The sequence below is a fragment of the Aquila chrysaetos genome, chromosome 22, assembly GCF_900496995.4.
Source record: "Aquila chrysaetos chrysaetos chromosome 22, bAquChr1.4, whole genome shotgun sequence".
In the NCBI taxonomy this organism is placed as follows: domain Eukaryota; kingdom Metazoa; phylum Chordata; class Aves; order Accipitriformes; family Accipitridae; genus Aquila; species Aquila chrysaetos.
In genome coordinates this window covers 21,694,619-21,719,837 of record NC_044025.1, presented here as the reverse complement: position 1 = coordinate 21,719,837, position 25,219 = coordinate 21,694,619, and the positions used below count along the sequence as shown (strand labels likewise).

General features: G+C 49.7%; 1 protein-coding gene and 1 long non-coding RNA gene across 6 annotated transcripts in view; one reads left to right on the top strand and one right to left on the bottom strand.

The window, feature by feature from the left end:
• The window catches only part of SH3RF2 (SH3 domain containing ring finger 2), a 49,867-nt gene that overhangs the window by 19,045 nt on the left and 5,603 nt on the right, over positions 1 to 25,219 (bottom strand). For all 3 annotated transcript variants that reach the window (XM_029998490.2, XM_029998492.2, XM_029998491.2), the window contains 2 exons: positions 11,660 to 11,929; positions 6,496 to 6,819 (listed from right to left, as the gene is read on the bottom strand). In XM_029998490.2, the coding sequence (XP_029854350.1) occupies positions 6,496 to 6,819; positions 11,660 to 11,929 (594 nt within the window). The remainder of the gene's footprint in view (positions 1 to 6,495; positions 6,820 to 11,659; positions 11,930 to 25,219) is intronic.
• On the top strand, positions 647 to 23,234 carry LOC115334377. 3 transcript variants are annotated; one of them, XR_005931153.1, is made up of 5 exons: positions 647 to 736; positions 4,473 to 4,706; positions 5,035 to 5,134; positions 12,284 to 12,378; positions 18,877 to 23,234. It is a non-coding gene; the product is annotated as an uncharacterized LOC115334377 (long non-coding RNA). The 3 variants fall into 3 exon arrangements; XR_003921102.2 differs by lacking the exon at positions 647 to 736 and having other exon boundaries at positions 3,775 to 4,706; XR_003921105.1 differs by lacking the exons at positions 647 to 736; positions 4,473 to 4,706; positions 5,035 to 5,134 and adding an exon at positions 11,784 to 11,899.

Genomic DNA, 25,219 nt, shown 5'->3' with positions numbered 1-25,219 from the left:
TAAGTACCTCCTCCACTCTTTTCCCCTCTGTTGGGGCCATGTCTCCTGGACCACGTATTGGTGTCTTCCCCCTCGGTCAGGAGACTTGCGATGCTTGGGGGTTATCTGATCAGGGAATTCCTGCCATACCAGAAGAGGAAGGCACTGGGCTAGATCCTGCTGGGAGCTGGATGACAGCATGCTTTAAAGGAAATATTTTCCTTGCTGGTTGCAAGCTTACGTAGCAGTCCAGGTGCAAAGTCTTTCAATGAAAACTGAGAATTTTCTAGGGAAGGTAGACCCTCCCCTTTCACGTGAAAGCCCAGCTATCTTTCAAATGGCAAAAGCAAAACAATTTAAGCTGAACTTTTTTGATCAGTCCTCGCTGGCCGCCTTGTTTACATGCCCAGCAGCGAGGCAGAGGATTAGCTGGAACAAGGACAACAGCATCGCTCTCCTCCAGAGGTGGTTGCATCTGGCGGGGGGCTGGAGTAATACCCCGCGCTTCTGTATCGCCTTGCTTTGGAGGCTCTCCAAGGGCTTTGCAAGCATTAGATTAGCAACGTTTCTCCAGCCCTGTGGAGGCAGGGAGGGTTTCTTATCTCCACTTCACAGGCAGGTGGGCCAAGGTCTATTGCAGGGGATGGAGGGAGCAGCGCTGCCACGGTGGCACCGCACGGCTCTGGGGGCTGGGACGGTGTCCTCGGGGGGGTGTACATCTGCCACCTTTCACCGGCAGCATTGGTTTCTGAAAATGGTGAGAACAAGCGGTGCTGCTGAGTCCAGACCCCTTTGCTTTTCTGCTTGTCGCCTGCGGGGGTAGCACAGCAAACCGGGGGGCCGGGAGGTGATGAGGAGCGCACGAAGCAGTGTGCTGGCCCGTTTGTACAGGTCTGGCCCACGGGTTTGGAGGAAAGGATGGCAGTGTTCAATCTGGCATCCTCAGGATGCTCTCTTCTGCTGATCTATCCCTTCTAAAGCACAAAAACGCATCCCGGGGTGGACTGCTGTGAGCAAGCAGTTCCTCCCCATTTGAAATTCAGCGCTGCGCACGCTGAAAGGCGTTAGCCGTGTTGTGCCATTGCAGGAGCGTGGCTGCTGTCGGGAGGTGAAAACAAACTTCCCAGCAAGGCAGGGCGGCTGCAGCAGCGTCCCTGGGGAATCTCAGGCCAGTGGAAAGTCACCAGGCTGGGATGTGGCTGGCAGTCATGCTCTCCAGCAAAGACCACAGGAACTTTAATGGTGCAAGTTGTCAGGGCTTTAATCTCTTATGCCTTTCAAATCTAATTTCTAGTGGTCATGGCTGTAACATGGTGCTGGGGCACTGGCTTAGCAAGGACCTAGGGGAAAAAAAAAAAGTTACTCACCAGCTCTCCAGTAAATTAAGTTAATTAAAAACCCCCAGCAACTCGAGCTTCTGTCTCTGGACCTGGAGTGGCAGGTCAGCTTCAAACTATCTTTGCGTTCCTCATTTTCTAGTCCAGGAAGGGTCAGACCAGGCTTTCATATTTCCAAGTTGATTGGAAATTATAATTCTGTTTTAATAATTTTCATAATCAAAACCTTTGAAATTTGGGGATTTGGAGTTTCTTCTTCCTGCATTGGAGCAAAATGACAACCTTTTGCTGGTTTTCCTGATGGAACTGTGTTGAAAAGTCCATTTCTGGATGGAAAGCTTAATGTTTTTCATCTCTCTCTGTTCCCCCCTCTGTATGGAAGCAGCGATCCTTTCAGAGCCTGCATCAAAGCTGGTTTTTATTTTCAACAGAGAGGAAAAAAGATTGAATGAAATAGTTTCCAGCCATGTATAACTGATTTCAGCATTCACTTTTGCTGATCTCCTGTGAGTGCCTTGGAAGCCCTTGTAAGTACAAAGAGTTTCATTTCCTGGCTCTCCTGAAATCCCTCTCTTACTCCATCTCCCTATCTAGTTTGTCGCTGATGTGATTTCTAGCTTGGCTCCTCTAAGGTGCCCTGCTGACACAGGCAATTCCCCGTCGAGAGTGTTCGTGACGTGCCCTGTGGGGAGGGAGATTGTCCCCATTCTGCTCCAGGGCAGCTGGTGCTCTTGGTGCTACTGAAAGTTGGGTCCTGCAAGTTTCAGATCATTTATTACACAGAAAAGCCAAGCGTACTAGACTGCAGATGTCAGGTTTATCAGCTCACTTCAACGAGCAGCAAAGGGTCGCAGCAGCACTTAGCCAGATGTTTCCTGACCCAGGTACCACGAGGCCCAGCGGAATCGGCTCAGTTGTGACTGGGAAGAGGTTCCTGCAGCTGCTGGTGCTTTCTGCTGGAGGCGGGGAGGGCGGGCGCAGCTCAGCGATGCCGCGCTCCTCTCGCCCCGGCAGCCGGCCCGCTTGCACAACAGGCACATGCACAGACATGGTGAGCCACAAGCCCTGCAAACTGGTTCTGGCTCCCACCGGAGCCCGGCTTGGCACCACGAAGGGGAAGGAAGAGCAGGAGGAGGGCTGGCGGCAATGCCGGCCGCTGCCGGTTATTCCCTTTTATGGGCCAAAATGAGTCTGACTTGTTCCTTGTTGGTGGAAACGCCAGGCAGGCAGTCACGTCGTGTTTCGGAAAGCCCTACAAACACTGAGCACAGCCTCTTCAGCTGTGCTTTGTTGCTGTGTTTACCCACGGTGCAGCCCCTCCTGCTCCCTCTCCCCCCCACCAAGCACCAGCATCGCTGGAGACGTGACGCTGTGGGGGACGTGTCACGCACAGGGTGCTTCAGGGGGATACTAATGATCGCCTTGCTCTCCCTCAAACGTATGTAGTCTCATAGCTTAGGGCAAGTGTCATGTAACTAGAAGCTACTGGAACATTCCCACTTCTTTTGGCCCCCAACTGAAAGAAAGCAATGAACACATCCATTCAAAATGTGTGGATTTTTTTTTTTTAAATTACCAGATCCAAATGTATACTCAATACCTGTCTGGAAGCCTGTCCTTGCAGAGGAGCTGGATTTAGAGGCTGGGGTGTTAACAGGATCACTTGGTTTCCAGTCTGATCGCTCGGGTTGCTCTGCTGCCCCATCCCCGAGGGATGGCTGACGCTAGGACCCCCCTCCTGTGATCCGAAGCCTTGCTAGTGTCAAACCCGGTTGCAGCCCAGCTCCTTTCCTTCCAGCAGGTCTCACAGGGCCTTACATCCTTATCTCAGACAGGGAACAAAACTGGGTCATTGTCTGAAAGGACAAAAGCACCTCCGAGCGCTCTGTGGAGGGCACGCTGCCGGCGAGCGAGTGCGCACCCAGCGTGCGGAGGCGAGCGGAGGGCTGGGGTGCTGCTGATGGGGCAGTGCCTTTCACGGAGGGAGAAAAGCTCCGGTGTTTGGGTGTGGAGCCCAGGGGCTGTGGCTGCTCTCGGGACTTCTCTGGGCTTTGCGTGGAGCCCTGGATGGGGAGGTGGACTTTCCCTGCCTCCCAGGGAGGGTGGATGCCGCAGTGCATGTTCCTCCTGCAAGTGATTCACCCCGCACAGCCTCCGTGGCTTCGCCTGCCACTCGCCATGTTAAGCAGAGGCCTGCTCCCTTCCCGTGCCATCCCTCTGCTTGGCAGAGGAGGTCATCAGCGCCGGCGGCCAGGGGCTGGGCAGGGGGGCACCTTGCACCTCCCTCCCCCTTGCCCAGCCCACCCCATACACCTCACCCTTGCCTGCCAGCTAAGGTTATCCAACCCTGGACTTGGTCTCCTGGGACAATTCCCACTTAACCAGTTAAATCCTCCCCTACTTTGTTTGCAAAAATTGTCTTTGCCCGCCAGGTCTCAGAAACTCCTCCGGAGAGGCTGTGCCGCTTGGGGCTGGCTCCCGGGCGGTTCGAGGGCAGCCGTCGCTGCTCCTTACGCAGCGCAGCCGTGTGCGAGCGCGGGCTCCGCACCTGGCTGAACCCCGGTGAGGATTTCAGCCCGGAGTTGGAACGTCTGAGCTGAGCTGTAGACTCAGCTCCATCTGCTGCACCATATTTGTGACCACCCACAAAGATCCAGGCTACTCAACCTCTGCAGACTTACTAGGGAGCACGAAAACGCAGGGAAGCAATTAAAGATGTGATTCAACCCACTCTTTTCTTTACTATATTGCTAATAACGGAAGACCCTAGCTTGATACTCGTACTCTGGGGCTGAGTTTTCGGGGCTGGCAGTAGGCATGCAACTGTTCATTACTTCCAAACTTCTGTTTTATCTGGAGTAGTTTAAACCCAAGAAACACAGATCTTTTCCTTCCAGATAATGTTGTGTACATAAAACTAATTGCCATGGAGCAACCACGCTTTTGGAGATGCACTGCTTTTTTTCCAAAGTCTCGGCACTTACTATCGAAGCTGAACTTCCACCAGAAGCTGCTGAGCAGGGTGGACCAACCCTTGGGATCAGCATCAGCTCTCGTCTCTCCCATTATGCCTCAATCCTGCAACTTTGTTCTGATCATGAGGGCTGCCTTATCAACAAATTCACTGCCGCAGTTTTTCCATGTGATTAATACTAGGAAAAAGGACAAGTGACCTTAGTGGGGTATGGCCAACATGGTCCAGCCTGGCAGTACGTATCTGGGCTTGGAAAAGAAAATCTCAACTTTGCAGGTCAGTCATTGCAACCCAAACCCAGAGATGGAAAAAGAAAAAGCTGCAACCTGCGTGGCCTGTGAACAACACAGATCCTCCTGCAAACCTCCGGGAGCAAAACTGTTGTTTAGAAGAAAGGAAATTCCAACCCTCCCAAGGTAACACGCATTCACTCTATTGCTTCTGCTGTTGACAATAGTTCACACTGAGATGTTTTTGGTAAAATTATATTGGGTTCGCAAGACATGATACCATTTCAATTGAATTATAGTTCTATTGTAAGGCTTCATTTCCTCTCACATAAAACAGGATCTAACATCCAAGGCTCTTTGCAGGCTATTGCTAAGTACAAAATGCCTGCTGGGTTTTATTGCACAGACACTGAACTACCAGGGGCTGGCTTATTGCTTTATAAAATGTTAGAGCAACCTTGAATATGAAAGATGTCATATAAATCTAAACAAAACCTTTTTTCTCCCATTTCAGATGATCTGTGAAGATTCTGTATTGAGATTTTTAGTCAGAGTGTGAAGAAGGAATGAGACTCTTTTGCCTCCTAAAATAAAGAGCAGATATAGTCCAAAAGGTCAGTCTACATTTATTATGTCAGCCCCAAATTCAGCTTCTCTCAGTACATTCCCAGGTTTATATTGCAGACTGGCAAGGACTGCTGGCTGGTAATTGCCCTCCCCTGCTAGAAACCGTTCATCTGGACGTGGACAGATGCAGGCAGAGGACTGATTTAGGGTAGGGCAAAGACCCCAATTGCTTTTCGGAAGGGCTGACAGCCCTGATTAGAAGCAGCAGGAGGCTTCTTCATTATTTCTGTAGATGTTATAACATGGCTGAATTGGTGTTTTGTGAGGAAGCCTGTTCTGTAGGTGGTTTGCCTTTGGAGAAAACTTTGTGGCTTAGGGTACGGTAATGGGGCTCCGTGCTTCCACGACACCTGTGTGTGCCCCAGCAGGCAGAGCAAAGGTTGTGTTTAGAGGTACCCAAACATGTGATCTCCTGTGCTGAAATTTTGGGCTGCATCAAGTTTTTCAATTAAGCCCAATGCTTATCATTGAGGATAAATATTGGAGATGCTGAGGACTCCTTGTATGCTTGAGACTTACCAAAAAAATCGAAACACCAATTAATAAAAAGCATAGGTTTCTACTTTCCTTTTCAGCATGGGGGTTAGATGAAAAGGCCATTAAAGCAATCACTGGCAGTACAGACCTGCTCAGTACAGTGTGGCTTCCTCATTAATGTCACTGAGCTTTTATTTGCTCATAATTCAGGGCCTGATTCTGCAGGTCCTGCCATGCCAGTGCAACTGAATTCTGTGGGAGGAGTTCAGAAAGGTTCATTGTCAAATTAACGCAGGTGAGCATGGCCAATGGCTGGTTTTAGCTTTAATTTTGCAAATGCTGAGAACTGCCTATTTTTGATCTACATTGTTGCATGGCAAACCAGATGTTTGCTTGCAGTGTGAATCCAGGCACACACACATGTCTGTGAATGAGCTGAGGCTCAGTTAGCTCCCTTGGGAATTCATGTTCCTTACTACTTTCTAAAATGAAAAATATTTTATTTTGCAAGTAAAGCGCTCTGTTTTCTCCCACGCTACACCTGGAGCTTACTGCAGTAGGGCAGAAATCAGAATGGGGATGTGCTTTATCCATGTTTAGTTACTCTGATAACTTAATTTCTTCTTTCGTTAATTCCCTTGGGCCCCTGAACTCTGAAGATAGACGTTTCCAATTCAAAAGGAGTGGAAAAAAATCCCAGCAGCCTGATGCGGATGACGTATCTTACTGATGCTACTAGCATGGGTGCTTTGTCTTTGCATGTTTGTTCTTTAGCTTTTCAAATTGCTGCCTGCGCATTGAATGTTTCTACCCAGGATTTGCATTTTGGACTTACACTGCCCCTGCAGCATCCACGCCGCTGTGTCCTTACCTGGAGAGGGGTGGCATAGGGAAACTCCGCTTTCTCGCTGCTCTGGGTGGCCACGGTGGGGTTGCTGGAGCTGATGAGCACGGGGGAGCTGATCTCCAGCGCCTGCCGCTCGGCGGGCGCGTGGACCATCCGATTGAGGGTGTTCAGGGCGGTGGTGATGGAGAACTGCCGCAGGCTCTTCCGCCTGGAGTCGGGCACCTTGGGGAAAGCTGGCGAATCTGCACCTTTTGCTTTGGGAGACGCCGTTCGTAGGGATGCGCACTTAAACTGAGGGGACCAGTGGCTTTTGCTGGTCTGCAGGAGTTGCCTTGCAGTGGTGTTTGGCTGGAAGAGACAAAGGGAGATGTGATGGCACATTTCAGAAGTTACGCCTGGCACAGCCTGGTGACTGCTCAGTTTTGCCTTTTTCCTCTCTTTTCCTATCTGGCAGCAGAACCGTGGGCAGATTTCAGATGACGTTACAGGTGATCTTTAAAAACTTGTGGCTCAGTCATTTCCCTGATATGTTTTCAGTGACAAATCCCGGATGCAAAATTACTGATGCAAAGCTGACAGCAAAATTAAAATTGGTTTGAAAAACTTGTTGCTTAGACAACACGTTACTGAGGCTGAGTGCTCCTCCCCAATACTTTACAGAAAGCTGTCTCTTGTCAAAGCCTTTGACTTGCAGAGGTGTAAGGAGAGCTGCCTGACTCTCTAGCAGTGCTATAATAAATTTAACTCTAAATTAGAAGGGACGTTTGGGCACATCTTCCTTTTCCACTTCGTGCTGGCACGCTTGGGTGCGTCTCGCAGCAGGACGTCAAAGCCCTGCAGCCGACTTTAAGGCAGGAGCTCGGAGAAGCCCTCACTGATGGTGGCTTTCCCAGCAGAATTAGATCCACCCAATTACATCTCTGTAGACCTAAACATTCATGGCTTGAACCTGCTTCCATTGAAAAGAACCTGGCTTGTTAACCATTGGGTTTAATGAGGGAAGAGTCAAGCCCTGAGTTTGCATATGGGCAAACAGTATTTCTTGGAAACTGCTGATCCCACAGTATTAATAGCAAAGGGCATGTGGTGACAATGTTTTTTACCGTGATGACTGCCAGAGGAATTAATCATGATTTGCTGCTGACATTAACAAATTGCAAAACTTTGAGATTCTCACCCACTCATGTGAGGCAATGTGCTTGACTCCTGGGATGAACAAGGATGACTCTAACGCAGGAGAGGTACAGGTGTCTCTCAAGTATGATCATTTTAAAGCAGGGATTGTTTTCACATTTCGCTCTTCCTCACTCTTAAAGCAAGGTTTAAAACCCATAGTGTGTGCATATGTGTACATATAAGATGGCAATATTGTCATTTCTATATGTAATTAAACTTTAGCCTAAACTGTAAACGTTTTTCTGCCTTCTCTAAACACCAAGAGATGCGATAAAATGGGACACAAACCTACGTGTCAAAGCCAAGAAGAGCCTTGCATCTCCCAAAACAGACCTACCTTTGCCTTCTCCATAATTAATTTCTATTTCCTTGGTGGCTTTACGTGGCCCTAACTTATTTCTGTTAACGTCAGACTTAAATAAGTAATTACTGAAGCTAAAACGATTTCATTAAATGAAAAGACATTTTACAAAATATATTAGAGCTTCAAATAAGGTGTTTTACTAGTGTCCTTTTATAAAACAGCCACAAAGAAGTGCTTGCTGTAATTATGATGATTACAAGTATTAATTTTATTTCTAGGAATTCTTGTTGGTGCCATTTACACCCTGCATCTCAAGCTAAACTGCAGGAATACAATTACTGTCTAGACCAGTGGTAACAAAATACTGTCAGGGAGCGGGTGGCTGAAAGGGCTCCGGAGCCGGAGCGCTGGGAACGCCGCCTGCGACGCGCTGAGCTGGCGCTGGCGGAGGCTGGGGGTGGCTGGGGGCCATCGTGACCAGCCAGCACCCCTGCAGCCCCAGGAAAGCAGCTGGGGGGGCTCACGGGGCAGATCCCTCAGCAAAGAGAGCTACATGAGAGCTGATTACAACAGAACCCGTTAAAAGTGCAATTTTGATATTTTGCCTGAATTTTGCATTTTTGCCCCCAATTTTTTTCCTCCTTGTGGAGGCTTCAGTCCGGCAAGGGAGAGGGAGAGCTGTTTGTTCGCTGTCTGCAGGGCTGAGAGGCAGCGGTGAGCCGTGCCGGGCCAGGAGGAGGGCTCTGGCCCCGGGTGCTGGCATGTGCCGCTGCCCGGCAGGGCGCTGGGTGGGCACGGCGGAGAACAGGCTGTACCCCCTGCCGCACGCAAGGTGGGGAAGGTCCCTGCTTTGTCGCCTAACTTTCCCCCTGTTCTCATCAGCCCTGCCGAGGACGGTGATGCTGTCACCCTGAAGGGCAGGAGCACGGTGTCACCAGCCCTCTTTTGGGGGAGAGGTGGGTCGTAGGGGTGAGGATGGGCTCGCCCTGCCGTTGTGGAGAGCAGCCTCGCTCAACAGCTTTGGTGGTGCGTCCCCATCAAGTCCTCTGGGACAGCTTCTGGTATGTATGTATTCTGAAACGCCAGCTTGTCTGGCCTTACTCAGCGCAATGCCCAAGCTTGTTTTTAATTTAAAGGTGCAAACGTGGCTGAATCGGGACCGTGGACATGAGTCTGACGGCGAGGACATGAAAAGCCTTTGACTTGCTGAATGGTTTCCATTGCGTGGAAATGCCTCTATAATTGCCACGCACACAACTAATAATGAAAATGGTATTTTAGCTATGAACCAAGTGAAAAACCCCTATGTAAATGTTGAGGCAATTGGTGTCACACTGCTGAGAAGCTCAGATCGCTACTTCAGGAGCTGAAATAACCTGACATTGCTTGAGTGCAGGTATTTGAAATACTCTGGAGGAAAAAAGCTAGTTTGTATTGACTGATAGCTACATCTCTTTGGAAAGACCTACATTTCTGAGCAACCCACCAGAATTAAATCTTGTTAACTTTTAAGATGTTTTGATTTCATCTTTTTAAGGATATCTGCCACGTGTGTGTGGGAAGTAAGGAGAATTTTACAGAAACAAATTTATGTTTTTCTCTCTTCTTAACCAATGCGGAAAGTTTGGGGCTAAAATTTTAATACTCTGAGGTTGAAGGGGTCAGAGAAGGCTGGTTCCCACTGGCCAAAACATTTACACCCGTGTAGAATGTGTGCACAAAGTTTCCGCCTGAACTGGTGGAAATTTTTTATTAATCTTGCAGTAAGTGACTCAGCTTTCATTTGTGTGTCTGAAAGTTATCTGCTGGCTACTGCCTTGAAGAATCAGAAGAGATTGCTATGTGGTATTGCACTTGAATCTCTGCACAAATTTCCAGGTGGGCTTGTTGCCAAATTACCATCACCTTGTCCCGAGGGAAGGCAAGGGCACGTGGAGGTGGGGCAAAGCCAAATGTGAAGTAAAAAGGGGGTATCCCATCCAGATGGGAAAGCCAGTGAGAAGAGAAGCTGCTTGCGAAGACAGCTGCAGCGTGCAGCCCTCCTGTGAGAGCGGGAAGCTGTGGGGTTTTTTGTTTGTTTTGTTTGTTTTGTTTTGTTTTGTTTTGTTTTTTTTACAGCCAGCTCATATTTTTGAAAAAAACTAGATCAAGCTGCCTGCAGCAGAGCTTTGGTCTAAAGCCAGGCTGTGCTGGGCAAATGTAACTCCTGTGTCATCCACCCGAGGCTCCAGCCTCCCTGTGTTGAGGTTCCCCTGCCTGCTAGTGCTCCTGGAGGAATAAATCATCTCTTTACAGTGGCTTGCAGAGAGATGGCACTCTCCAGTTGCCTGCCTTGGCTGGCCAGTCACTCCATGCTATGCCCAGCTGGAGGAGGACACGGCACTGGCACCAGCACTGCCTCGAGGTTACTGCAGAAGGGAGTTACTGAAGTGACTGATCTGATCTTTGTCACGTTGTACGGTAACAACCGACCGCTGTCACAAAGCTGGGGGACAGGAGGATGCTCTTGCCTCTTTGCAGAAGCATCTGTTTGTTTTAGATGTGCACTAAATCCCCATGTGTGAACTTTGCTGTGGGAGCGGAGATGAGCGCAGCCTCCTAACACAAATAAACAGAATGAGTAAGCTGTGAAACAAAGGCAAATAGAGTGAAAGAGAAAAAACAAACGAACGCAGATGGCAGAAAACTGAGGAATGCGCCTCCTGCTAATAAGTGAATCCTAATGACAAAGGGAGGATTGCTGGCTGCCTGGCTTCTCTGCATCTGCGATAGCAAGCTGAGGGCCCATATTTTATAGAGCTGCTGGTGATGTGTGATGCTGCTCTGAACTGATTTTTCTCTTTTAGTTCCTCCCCTTAGTCAGAAACCATAGCTGGCTCTTGGCCATTTGATTTCTCTTGCCTCCTGCTAGCCACTCCACATCCAGCTCTGACTCCTTGGGGACGCTTGGCCCTGGACCACAGCCTCCCTCTCCTGCCTCCTCTTCCCATCCGTGAGAGTGAGGAGAGCATCGCAGCTGTGCTACCAGCTGGACGGAGAAAGAGGTGACTTCTCTGCGAGGACACTGATGCCTCCGGGCAGCGCTTTCTGTTCTGCTCTGCCATGCCTCACCTCATTTTGACACTACAGGGACAGTTGACTTTGCTGGGAGGTGCAGTTACTCAGAAGAGCGTGTCCTCTAACAGAGTAAATGCAAACTCTGTAGGCTTTGGGGAATAAAGGCAAATACAGTAAAAGTTCAGGTATTGCTCTGCAAATGCATGCCTCCAGTAAGGCTGGGTATGTTCAAGCTGCATAAATGACCTATCCCCAGACCTGGAAGCAATTTTCTTTACTATGTCAGTAGGTGTCTTTTAGAGATCTCCTTGGAGCGCTTTGGCCCTGAGAGCAGACTACCACCATCAGCCGCTCCTCATCCACGACAGCAGCATGGGTGAGAAGCTGAGCCGAGGGACTGTGGTTGCTGCTCATGGTGGGCGCTTGCATCCCTCTCTGGATGCCCCTCGTCCTGCACATGCCCCTGTGTGCCCGCGGGGCAGTCGTGGGGGTCTAACTGCTGGCAGCAGTGACGGAGGGGGCTTGGGAACCTTACTGATTTCCAAAAGGGAGCTCCCATGGAGTCAGGGAGTAGCAGAACACCATATAGGCTAAAGAAGAAAACAGCCCAGCCCGTGTCGCCCAGCCCCTGCTGCTGTGGGGTGGTGTTACCTTATGAAACGTCAGGCAGTCCTTGTTTTCGGTCTTCTCCCTGCTCCTCAGGTCAAAGCTGTAGAGTGCTCGGCCGAGGGGCGGTGGCAGGGGCAGGTGCTTGATGACTTGCACGGAGCTGGCTGGGAAAACACCGCTGATCCCGTTGACCTCCCCCAGATACCAGTTCTCATCCAGCTGGCGGAGCAGCACGATGATGTCCCCCTTATTGAACCTCAGCTCCCCGGGGTTGTGCCCTCGGTAGGTGTACAGGGCCTTGGCTCGCGGGACCTGCGGGACGAGAAACAGCCCTTGCAGTTTGTCCATGACAGCGATGCTTAACATAGACAGAATTCCCCAAAAGCATTTTTAATTACTGGGAAAAACTTAGAGGTCTAAGGCTTAAGCATGCATTTATTGGGATTAATTACCCACATCCTTTCTTGATGTCCTTTTCTAATGAAGACAAGCTCCAAAATACTTATGGTAAATTTGTATCAAGATGAAAAGCAGGCTGAACTTGTTTAAGAATATTAAGAAACAATTAATGCCTTAAACTAGTCTTCCCGTGGGATCTTACTGCCTGCTATAAGGTCTCCTCTAATACAATATCTATTTTAATAAACCCAGGTATTTCTATTTCAGAATGACCAGAGGTCACAGCCGTTGTCCAGCTGACCTGGTGTCTGTCACCTGCAGTGGCCAACTGCGCATGTCTAGGAGAATGCAACAAGAGCAAGGTGAGTGCAGGTTACTGCTCTCCTGTGGTTATCTCCCTGCTTTAACACTGTGTGACCGTGATTTTATTTCAGTCTTTAATCTGGGTTACAGGAAGAGAGTCTTAATGTTATTGTTGTTGCAGTATAATACGAGAAAGACAAGATATACCAAAACCAGAAGAGTTGAGGGAACTTTACCATCCTGACTCTCATCAAAATGAAACTACAAAGTTCACTTAAAATAACCACTTTACTGACCCTTATCTATACTAGAAAACTCAACTTAATACACAATGCAACAGATCATTTAGATGGCTGAATAAACCCAGAGCTGTCCCTGGCCTTGGTGCTGTGAACCCAGGCAGTACAACTTGAGGGCAGGCTGAGGAGTGTTTTTCTTGGGAGGAGTGCAGATACGCCAATGTTTTCTGCGCTTTGTAGCTGTTCTAGGTATGCATTTGGGGGGTCCCATACATTGGAAATCAACAATACTGAAAGGCTTGATCTTTACATACTTGTGTTAAAGACAAGATGGAGATACCTTCAGCACATTTGTTGGGCTAGAGAACTGCGTCCCACACAAGTGCATCCTAGAACGAATAAGCAACCTATGTTTGTTTATGTTTATTGCCATTTGCAACATCACAGTTGTATATGAAATGCAAAACACTGAGTGTTAAGCTCTGTCCTTCTGCTGGCCCTTTGGCTGGAAATGAATGCTGCTCCTTTAGCTTCTGGTTGGCCCTGAAGTGGTCAGGCAGCTGAACCAGATGATCATTGTAGGTCCCTTCCAACTGAACTATTCTGTTCTGTTCTATTCTATTCTTTTCTATTCTGGGTGTTTGAATGCTGTGAGAAGGTGTGCTACCTTCACAGGCAGGCTGCCAGCAGACTCCTCTTCCCGTCACCTCTGCAGACAAGTCAGAAATAAAAGTTGTAAGAACAAATATCCTCATGTGTGTTTGCAAAGCCTTTATCACTTAATGATGTCCTTCTAGCCCTGGCTCTTGCCGGTACACAGCATTTCTATCCCATATGAAATGAGTGGTCCATCTAGTCTCACATCCAGCTGGAAACAGCGACCAACACAAAGTGCTCGGCTCTGCTGTGACAGTGGGCCTCTGGGAGAGATTTCTTCTTTGCTTGAGGCAAACAGTGATTGTTTTTGGCATGAAGCAAGACAGCCATATATATTCTAAACTATTATCTGAACTGTTAGAGCTGCAGATATTGCGCTTTCCTTGAATCATACCAGATTCTCGGCTTCAATAATATCTTGCATTGTGGTTCATTTTCTTTAATCCCTTTTGATTAACTGTTCTGCTGTTTCTGGCTGTAGGAGCTTCACTGCAATTGGTAGGAATCTGGGAATAAGGAATAGATCCATTTTCTGGTTTCTGTCTGCTTTCCAAGACGTGGCAGTGTCTCCTTCAAAGGATTCCTTGGACCAAGAGGGGAGTCTTTGAATTTGGGATGGGAAAGTAGTTTAAGGGTCCTGCCTGCCCCTCCTGTGTTGGCAGATGAGATAAAAACCCCAATGAGTGACTCCTGGGCACCTCCAATGGAGGCAGCCACAGCTCTGTGCCTCTGCGGTGTGGGAGTCTGTGCTCTGCCGTAGGGCTGCCTGTCCTCACCCACAGTGATGTCTCCCAGACACAATGCAGCTCTAAATTTTAAGGGGAAAAACCAAATGCTGAGCTCCATTTCTAGCCTCCTAGCTGGTAGCACAGCTGCATGAGATACGTGCTGAGAAAAGGGGAAGCCAGGATTGTCCCCAGCTCTAGAGCCTTGATCAGTTTTAAGTCTGGGATAGCCAGGGACAAGAGGCTTTTCAGCTGCTTCTGTGCCAGTCTTTGCAGATCTAGATTGTCCTTCTACACTTTTTAGGATTTGTAATGTCATGTGTGGGAACTGCAGGAAAAACCTTTGCAGCTGGCAGAAGACCTCCATGCATGGCAGGCAGAGGAGCTCCATCCGTGGCTGAGTGCTTCAAACCCAGCATGTCTTCAGCTCTGGTCCGCTGGCCAAGATGCGGGGACCACCACGGGGAGCAGGGTTCCATCCCATGAGAGCTCAGCTGTGGAGGTGCAAAGGGAAGCGTGCTGGTGGGGCAATGGGATTTAGGGCTGCTGGCTCTGCATCTCCCGCGGACAAAATGTGGATTTTTGTCTGTCGGCTGCCAAGTGCTGTGGCCTTGTGCGTAGGACCCTGCATTGCAGTTTTTCTAAGTCATCGTCACCAAACCCCTGCCAACCTCTTGGGAGATGGCACTTTTGTACCAGTGACCCATTCAGGCCTTTCCTGCCTTTCTCTGTGGAAGGAGATAAACCCATTTCCCCAAATCCACCTGTGTCAGTGCCCAGGACTCAGGCAGGATTTCTGCAGAGTTCACCCCCCCATCAGCCACTTTTGGCAGGTCAGGAAGGTGGAAGAGAGAAACTCAACCTTAGTTTCCTGAAGTGTGGAAAACATCAAATTTTCCATGGATATGCATTAGGTTTTGGGAAGAGAACATCTTCCAGCACTGCCAAACACTGATGCTTGGTAGGAAAAATGACCAAGAAAAGAAAAATTTTGCGTAGTGTGTTTACTTCAAAGCATATGAAACAGGAAGCAATTAGTTTAATGTTTAGTTCTAATTAACTCATTTTGTCTGTTAATTTGTGCTAATAGTAAACACATGCACTTGGCTTAGTAACACTGAAAGTACATTGCTGGAAAAAAAGAAAATTATGAAAGTGAGACTCAGGCCAGCTTTGCTCTTCCTCAGTCCCTTGAGCTCGTGCAGGAACCAGGGACTGTGTCAGTGCCGAACCACAGAAACTTGCACTGCAAACGCATGCCTGGACGTATGCACTTCCTCATGCAGAAAAACAGACTGTGGCAACAGAGGATTATGGGAGGGCTAGTTCTTCTGAAGGACTCAGTGACAGACTCTCTGGTGTTAAATGAGGACAAGGAGCACAGAAAGAGACCTTTGATTGCCTCAGGAGCAACCAGAAAACAAACAGGACTCGTGCAAACTGCGAAAACTGCTTGTAAATGAGGAGCACAAACGTACAGGGATGATGAGAGAATGGTTGCACAGCAAAATAAAGCAAAACATAAAAGGCATCAAGAACGAGTTATGGAAATATATTAAAAATAAGAGAAACTCTGAAATGAAATGTGCTCCTATTACTAACTGGGAAAAGTGAACAAGCAATGGGGTGCTGAGAGTCTGAAATACTCTTTCTTCAGGAAGAAAAAGGATGAGACAGGAGGGCAGGCCAGAATAAATAACTGAAAACTAGGTAGGATAGGTGTGTTTGTGACATTAGGGCTGGCTGAAACTCACCCCTCCGTGCTTGGATGGATGGGCTGTTTCTTCCTCTAACCATGGTCACAGCCTTCATTTCTTCACCTCCTCTTTAACACTTTCCTCCCACTTCCATGCCCTTTCAAATCTCACAGCCCATTCTGTTTTCAAGTTTCCCTCTAAGCCTGGTTTTCTTTCCCATTGGTGTTTCCTGGAGCTTGCAGTGACCATTGACATAATCTCACCCCTCACTTTAGAGAGCAGAGCACTTGTATTCACTTGTTGAAATTTGTTGCAAAACTTTTGTGGATCTGAATGAATAACAGTCAATATTAATGCTGACATGCTTCTTTAGCACCCAAAACTATTCAGAAATTTGGTCTTTTGGGGCTTGCTCGTAATTTTGAACACTCACTAGGTAACATTGGTGTATTCCTTCATGGATGTTTTGTCAAGGAATTATTATAATGTTGGTTGTCCTTTGATCTGTACCACTTATTCGCTGCTAAAGTTCCCTGTACTTCAGGGAAGGGCTCTGTGGCTCCCCGTACTTGGGATGGGGAGAGGGGGAAGCTGGGAGCTTCCAGCCTGGGTGCAGGCTCGGGGTCAGCATGGAGCACAGGACCCCCACGCCTCCCGCCTGCCCCGCGGAGGAACAAGGGCAAGGAAAGCGGTTCTTGTTTTCCACAAGCCTCAATTAAAACCGCCTCAGAATTAAGTGCTTCAAAGGGATGGGTGGTACGAAGAGACATTGGACTGTACACATGTTTCTGTTGTACAATAAGGAAAAACTGTAATCACGCTGGACTGTTTCAGCACTTGATGACAGATGTTTTCAAAATCATATGTTTTTGTAACTGCCAAAATATTTTTTTTAATATTTTAATACTCTGTTAACAGCAAAAATCTATGTAATTTAAACAAAAGGAGAAGGATTGAAAAAAGCCATAGCAATACAAAGCATTTTCTTTTGCAGCCAACTGAAATTAACTTGAAATTAAGTTTTTCAAGACCTTCATCAAAAAAAAATCATTCAATTCAAGTAATTTTTTAAGGCCCAATTCAGTTTTTTCCAAAGTCTGTCTTTGTTTTAAAATTTTGTTTGTCTCTTCAGATACTCAGCCAAAAATATCCTATTGATTTCCCAACTTTATTTAGGACATAAACCAAGCCTTTATCTACCCACACGGAGCAACCAATGTGTTTTTTACTGTACAGGGTGCTTTCCTGCTTTGCAGGCCTTTCACAAAATAAATCTTCAAGCTGAAGTTTTCAGAAAGATGTGCATCAGGGTCACTGTTTTTTAATGTATTCATAAGATGTAGGAAAGACAAAGAAAAGCAGCTAGACCACTGTGCAGCAAACCACCCTGCTGAGGCTGGGGGAAGCCAGCAGAAACCCTCTATGGGCAGCTGATCTCATCGCTTATCGTTCCTCCTGGTGCTAAAATACAGGCAGCTGCGGGTGTATCTCAAATCTGATTTCTTTCTCAGGCTTTGGCTGGTTTCTGTCCTCTCTTGGATGTATAAGATCCTCTGCAAGGCATCTGTTTTGCTTTATTTAAACTAGGTTAATTGCAACGGCAGAAACTGGGGTGCTAATTAAACCTGGTGATAGAGACAAGGTGTGCCTGGAGGTAGCTCGCTCTGGGCCAAGGGCAGAGGGAGAGGCTTTCCCAGGCGAGGATGCAGTCCCGGGCATGGGGTGAGAAGGGACCTGGTTTGTTTTGATAGATTTTCCTCCTGTTAGCATGTCCAGTTGCTTTTTGTTAATCCAAGGCAGCATTTTATTTTAGTGGGGTGGTAGTGGCAGCAAAATGTTCAGCCAAATATTGCCACGATCCCTAGCTGCAGGGTTCAGCATCTGTCTTCAAATTTGGTTGGGAAAACACTATGAGAAGCTCTGTGAAAAACTCAACTAAAGGTAGTTGAAAATTTGTGTAGAAAATTTGCTGCCCAGTAGCAGAGAGGCAGCAAGTACAAAGAAGAAACATCACTGGTGAATGGAAAAGGCTTTTTTCCCCTGATACCATGCAATACTGCAGCTACAGTAGTAATGCTAAATGAAATAAATAAAAGAGAGAGACGAGAGTCTTTCAATGTTCTCCTATGTGAAAGCCTCTAAAATCAGTGGGAAGCTGAGTAGAAGGAGGGAATGCCATAGTACATCAAATTGCCCACTGATACTTCTCAGGCTATCAGGCAGACAGAGACCAATGGGATGTTTTGCCATCACCTTTAGGCCAAGGGCAGTCAGTGCTCATGAACCCAAACCCATGGGAGTTTCAGTGCTGAGGAAACACTTTTTTTCTGCCTGCGGTGCCTTTGACTGCTGCAGAGAGCCTTGCCTCTCCCAGAGAAGCACTTCTCTCACTCTGTTTTCTGGGTGGTTGTAACTTTTTTCAACCCTGCCTCATTTTTTCTGATCCGCCCCCCCCCCCCCCCCCCCCCCCCCCCCCCGCTTTGTTTTCTTCTCCGTCATGCCTGAGTGACACATGATCCTGCTATTACCATGGCCCCCAGGAGGTATTTCAGGCTTTTCGAGTGGCTAGAGACCCAAGGTGCCCCCCTTGCCACAGGGCTGCCTGCAGAGCTGTTGGGAGAGCCCAGGTGAGAAAAAGCAGCGGGTAAACTCCGGTGTGTGGGACCAGAAACTCCCTCTCACATCAGTGCAGTATGGTGCGCAGTCTCTAGGCGAGATGCTTTCCTCTCCTCGGCCACTCTGCCAGCAGGGCTGGTCATGGCAGATGCCTTGTCCCCATTCTTAGTGGATTTGAGGCCGATAAGGGAGAAAAGACTTTTTTTTTTTACTATTTTTGGCATTTGGCATCAGCTGTGCTAGGGCAGCCATCCAATACTTCTGAGTCTCCCTCCGTACAAAACAAAGAAGCAAATTAAAAATATGTACATGTGTGTGTGAGGAAGCAATTCAAAGCATCTCTTCATAGCTGGGAGAAATGCACACTATAATTATCTTAAATGAGCTAGTTATAACTTCCTCATTATTGGCAGTGGATTAATGTAAGACCACACATCATAGCACTGGTATTTAAAAAAAAAAAAAAAAGAAGAAGAAAAAGAAGTGTGTGAGGCCGGCTGGGTTGGGGTCACGAGGGAGAGACATTAAAAATTGTCAAGAAAGGAAGAAAGCAAAGCCAGGGAGTGCAGCGAAGAGGAGAGATTTCTGATGGAGGCTGTGAACACCCATAAACCTTGTCCCAGGTGCCTCCATTTAAAAACACCCTGAGGAGCAGTACGGCCCCGCAGTGACACCATCTCTGCACGAGGAGACCGAGCCGCTGCCTGCGATACCCCGGGGTGAGCATGAGGACAAGGCTGTAAACGTCCCTGCATCTGCGATTCATCTACTCCTTCACCCATTTCCAAGCGAGGCTCACCACAAACGACTGCAGTGAGACACAGCTAACGACGTCGGATGGGATCCTCCTGTTTCCCAGATGATCTGACTTCACCAACGTCCACGACTGCATAGATGAACACACGGGATGAGTGACAAATTAATCTTTGGAACAGCTTATTGCTGCTGATGTCCAGGGAAGCTTCCTTCTGACTTACTGCGTGCCAAAGGGACGGCAGCAGGAGCTGCTTTGGCAGGAGTGAGCCCCGGGAGCGCTGCCTGCCGCAGACATCCCCAGTCCTGCACTGCTGCCCGACAGCAGCATTGGCTCTGGCCCCCCCAAACCTCAGCAGGCGCCTGCTGACTCCAGCGGCGGAGGCAGACCCGTGGGGCTGAGAAGGCAGCTGGCAGATGGATCGGGAATGGCCTCAGACAGGTTTGGACCTGCACCCAGGTGGTTTCCCAGCTCTGATTTTCCTAACTCCGTGCAGGGAATGCCCCGGAGTAGCTCTTTGCTGCACCTCATCCCTCGAAGGCAATCAGCCACCCCAAGTATGCGGTCTGCTCCCGCACCGGCTGAATGTCTTTGCAGTTAATACCGAGGGTCTGATCCCGCTCTGGGTTTCACAGGTGTCGCCCCATGTGCAGGGAGGCAGTCATTCCCTAGGACCTCGCACAGGAGAACCGGCTGCAGTGCGGGATGTCTGGGGAGCCCCGGCCCCCCGAGCTGGAGCGATGGCGGCACTGCCAGGTCTGTCCCACCCTGGAGGAAGCCTGCTGACCAGAAAAAGACCCGGGACACTGCAAATGAGCTGTGACAAGCCAGGCCAGCCCCAGCTGTGTCACCTGGAAAGTCTGAGTGGACGGAGGTGGCGCGGAGGGGAGACGTGGTCATCCTTGGTGCGCGGTCCGCAGGGCCCTCGTGGGAGGCGGCACAGCCTCGTGCTCTGCGCAAGCTCTGCCTTCCCCTCCCACCCTGGCACTGTGTTATTTGTGCAGAAGAGCTAAATACCCGTGCTGTGCAGAGGCAGCGATATTCCTATAGATACATGATTTCTGTAACGCATAACAGCCTCCTTGGGAGGAACAATTTGTTTCTAGGATAGTGCCAGGAAGAAGAGAAATCCAGCCCTGGATGTCTTCCAGTTTGATTTTTCTCCCACTAGGTACTGTGGGTTCAGCTTGCAAGCGTTTTTTGATTACTTTTTATTTTGGAGCTGTTTGGAGCAGGACTGGCGTCGGTCGGAGGGGACTGGCACACGGGTGTGCTGCATGGGGCCGTGTCAGGGGTGCCGGAGCCAGGATTCGCCAGGACTTGCTCTTCAGGGAAACATGTTGAATTGGATCCTGCAAGCCTCTAAACTCCATTGCACCAGCTCTACACCTGGGTAGTAGGAGTCCAAGTACAGCCTAAATATTAAACTATACCGAGGTGCTCAAAAGAACCTCCCACCCAGCAAGCGGCCACTGTGGAGCAAAGAAGGGTCAATACCAAAGGATGGAGGAAGCTCTTCCTACCAACCCTATCTACTTTTCTTTGAAGAACTGCACAGCGTGAAGAGGTGGTATACAATAGGTGAGGGAACATTTCATTGCCCAAGATCTAGAGGTGAGCACTAGAGGCGTACCAGGGTGGCTGAAGAAATGTTAGAGTATCTTTGCTCTCGACTGTGGCCCAGGGTGACCTGTCCATCTCTGCACAGAGATGCCTGCATCTTCAGTGCAGGGACACCCACAGCGCAGGGACAGGCTCTTCCACAGCACACATGGAAGTATCCAGAATATTCGATGTGTGTCGGAAATGGAAAGCTTGCGTCCCGACCCCGCCGCGCAGGCGGGGAGGGTGGCAAGGGCGAGACGGCCAGCAGTCCCCACTCTCAGGCATGGTACATGTCACTGGAGGCTGCTGCTGTGCTGGGCACTGTACAAGCGCAGCGGCGATTCCTGCCCTGGAGAACGGGCAATCTAAAGAGACCATGTAGATGAAGGGTGGGGTGATGGTGGAAATACTACCCCTGCTTTACCTGTGGGGATAGTACCAGGGGGAGTGTGAATGACTTGCCGGGAGGCGGACAGGGACTCCAGGACAGATCAGAGAGCGCAACTGAGGCCACGGTCCTGATGAGCAGTGATTTACACACCGTGAATGGAGAGCTGGTTATTATCTACATGCTGACGCCAAAGGATGTGCTGGCTTTTCATAAAGAGAGATAATCAATAACAACTGCCATCCATTTTGATTACTAACTTTCTGCAAGCCGCCTTCAGCATCCTGCCACTGACTGCCCGCATTTCGATGGGATGAATGAGCCCCACATCATCTCCTTTGTGTGCTCAGCTAGCGCAGTTCCAGCGCTCTTTAGGATCCAGTTGGATGAAAAGAGCTATTTGAATGTAAATTAATTGCCATTACAATTCTGTTTTTCTGCTTTTCGGCAGAGGAGATAACTTCAGCCTTTTCACAGAGAACAAAACCATCAAAAGTGAACTTGTCAATTCAATCTCTTCATATAATTATATTCTGAGGATTCAGACAGTTGGGTGGTTTCTGTATTATTTCTCCCCTGAGGAGAGTGCTCCCATCTTCTAAGCACAAGCAGACTGTGTGCACCTGGGAGAACAAAGTCAGTCTCCTCCTGCTCCCATCGGTACTGGAGCTCACCAGATCTGCCCGATTCCCTCTTGGGCTCACTGGGACACGAGGCCAGAGCTGGTCATGGCTAGAGCTGCCGGCCGCCCTGCACCGTGAGCCACCAGGCCTCCGCAGGGGGAAGGTGGAGATGTAAATTGTACGGATTTAGCTGGCTATGGAGAACATCGTCTTAAGTTGCAGGTGTAAGTAGGTGTGATCTACAGACTGAAGAGATGAAAAGCAACCAAAGGACTCTGCAGAAGCAGGTATTAGAGCCAGTCGCTGAGACTGCTGGGGCTGGTTTCTGTGCTGCTATGTTTGCGCATCTGCGGCTGCTGGCAGGGCGATGGCAGCGGTGAACTGGAGCACTTACACCATCTGCTAACTAACACCCCTTTGCTATGCCACTGCATTGAGGCTTATGTCACTTCCGAACTTTGCCTATTGAAATTCTGGCTTTGTACTGCAGAGGCGAAATGGAGAAATGGGGGAAATGATTAAAGAAAATACAGAGCATCTTCTGTCCGGGAGAGGCTGAGCAGATGCTGCACCAGCGATGGCTGAGGCACGGCCGCAGGTGCCCAGCCCCGAGGGGAGCGCCCGGCTGTGTGCTGGTAACATCCCCATGGCTCCGGGGGAGGACAGTGCTGGATCAGGCTTTACTTCTCCTGTGTGAAACCACAAGAGAGATCGAGGTGGGCAGGAGGAGTGCCAAGGCGCATGCAAAGCAGGAGCTGGACCCCAGCGTGGCTTTGCTTTGTAGACGCCCTCTCGTTGGTGCAGGCAGAGTTGTGTGGGCGCAGGCAGAGCAGGGACGGGTCTGAAAAGCTGTTCTGTGAGAGGAAAGAGGGGCGGCTGGCAGCGGCTGGCGCAGGGGACAGCAGGGTGACGCCGGGGACCAGCGTGTCGGAGCTGCGGTGTCTGCGCGAAACCTTTTCACGCCTCTTCCCCTCACGGTTGCTGCTATCAGATGTTTTTGTCTCTGCTGCAGTCAGCAATCTCGGGCAGTGGTTAAGTTGTGTGTCATGGTTTTAAGCCGCACGGAAAACAAACTGTGTCAGCCCTCGGCGTGCCCGGTCATGATGCTCTGCCTCAGCACCGCGGTTCTCAGAAGCGGCTGTTTACCGTGCAGGGAGGAAACCTGCGTCCCGCACCCTCCTCCTGCTGCTCCCGAGCCCTCTCCCTGCTGATTTAGTGCCCTCCCTTTGCTGGGAAAGCGAGCGCGCCGACGCCGCTCGTCACCCAGTGCTGCCAGGCCTGGGCAGCGGTGCCGCCGCTGCCCGCCGGCACGGGGGGCCGGGAGCTCTGCCAGCCGGGACGGCGCTGGCGGCGGGGAGGGGGGCGAGGGACGGCCCTGCGCCTTCCCATTGCCCAACAGCCCAGGGTTTAGTTTTCACGTTATTTCAGGGAAGCGCTTAATTAGCGACGGTACATCTCTCCATTAGCTTGCCGCCTCCGCTTCACTGCCGTTTCGATGGTAAATTAATGACTGTCGTGAAGTGATGGCCACCGGCTGGGCCTCGCCTCAGCTGTAGGCCAAGACCGGGGAGGACGCTGTCTGCCTGGCCTTGGGCGTCCTCATCTTGCCAAGACCCGGGGCTGGAGAAAGGAGCCGCTCTCCCCTTTCTGTATTTCCATTTCTGAGGGGAGACCGACCAGCTCTGTCGCCCAGTTAGGCAAGACACAGGCCAACACGGTTTCCCGACAGGCAAGGCTTGCTTTTTCCTCCCTGCAAAGCCAGTGAGAAATGCTGGGCCCATCAGTTAGTTGTTCGTGGCCCGAAGGAAACCCTCTTAAAGGGGTTGGATTGCCAAAGGACACGTGTCTGTCTCTTCAAAACAGCATCCTAAACTGTTTCCCCCCTCACGGCATCAAAACAAAATGGAGGTTCCCCAAATCAGGGCAAGCTCAAATATCTACTTACGAGCTCCTAGGAAAAAGGCTTGCTAAAAAAAATAAAAGGTCATGGTTCTTTAGTCATGTGCCCAGTGCCTTGCATAGTGGGGTCTTGATGCTAAATGAAATTTGAACACCTGAAAATTAATAACAATAGAACTAAGTCCAGCATTTAAGTGCACACATCGCAGTTTTCCTACAGTGAAGTAAAGGAGAGCATGACAAGGTTTAGATGGCAGCAGAGAATGGGTCTTCTTCCTGCCGAGGTCTGGCCGTACCCCTCTCAGGATGTTTTTTAGCTCCAGCCCTGGCACGCCGGCAGAGCTGCACGCAAACGTGCCTCCTCCTCTGCCTTCCCTCTGGAGGGGAAAATTACAAACTCAGGCCAATGACCACCTCAGTGGACCTGGGGACGGTGGCCAGCCACCAGCGGGGAAACTCTGCGAGAAGAAGAGGACTCTCAGACTTTCAGCCTCCTCACTGACCACGATACTTAGCAGGTGAGCACACACGCTGAGAAACCCTGCTGTTCTATTCCTGACTTGCCATCTGAGCCTGACTCATTGCCTTGGTAACAAATTAAAACACTTTTATGTGTGTGTAGCTCGGTACCTAATTTTGTAAAACCAGGGAAACTGGCTCCTGATGTTGGCCGTGGAGGTCCTTTGGCTTTCCCCCATGCTGCAGTGTCACCCAGGAGCGGCCCCGTGCCCCATCTCGAGCCATGGCAGACCTGCCGGTGCTCGGCAGCGTGGTTCACAGGGGCACGTCGGGCAGTTTTGCATGGCTGGGGGAGTCGCGGGTGACAGGAGCCAGCATCGGTGCAGCCCGCAGGGAGACAGCTGGGAGCCCCTCTGCGGCAAAAGAACAGTAAGTGTCGCTGTGTGTTTTCCAGGCTCCTGTAACAGGTCAGCCAGGAACTGCCATGCCCTTTGAGCCGTTTGCAGGGTTCCCTAGCAAGGAGCCTTGCTCACCATCGAAAGCGCAGAGGAAAGTTTGCCAGCAACAAAACCAGACTTGAATGTAAGTCAATCATGCACCCGCCCCAGCCCTCTGCAAAGCCACCCGTCACTCCGTCCTGTCCTGACCTGAGTACACCAGTGCCACCTCACATTTACAGTCCAACTGGGTGTTTCATCCTTCACCCCATCAAAACGGTATTTTCATTTTAAGCTTTCCGTAGGGAACCTGACATAACCCTCAGCCCCTGCCTCTGAGGCTGTGGTTCTGCCTTATGCCCCTCTCCAACAGAAACGAATGAATGGCTCAGTCTCCTGGTGAGCTTACAGCTACTGCAAAGATTCCTACTTCTGTGCACTTGAATCTGTTGTTGCACACACAGCTTTCGGGGTGTGTATTGTCAAGTAATCTATACTGAGGTGACTTCACTCTCTCTTTGCAGTAGATAAAAGCGCTAAAACTATATGCAAAGGAGAAAAAAGTCATGCGATGGTATCCTGTACAAAGTGCAAGCCAGCTCTGCGGAAACAGTTCCTTGGGTCACACCCAGTGTTTTTCTAGAATGAGACAAACCCTGATGGGATGTGGCTGTGGAGGAGAATTGGGGCAAGCCCTTTCTCCCAGAAGGCCATAAGGCCACACAGAATTTTTACCCAAATAAAGTGGCTCCATTTCCAGCCGAGGGACCCTGTGGCACAAACAGCCACCACCCACAGCGG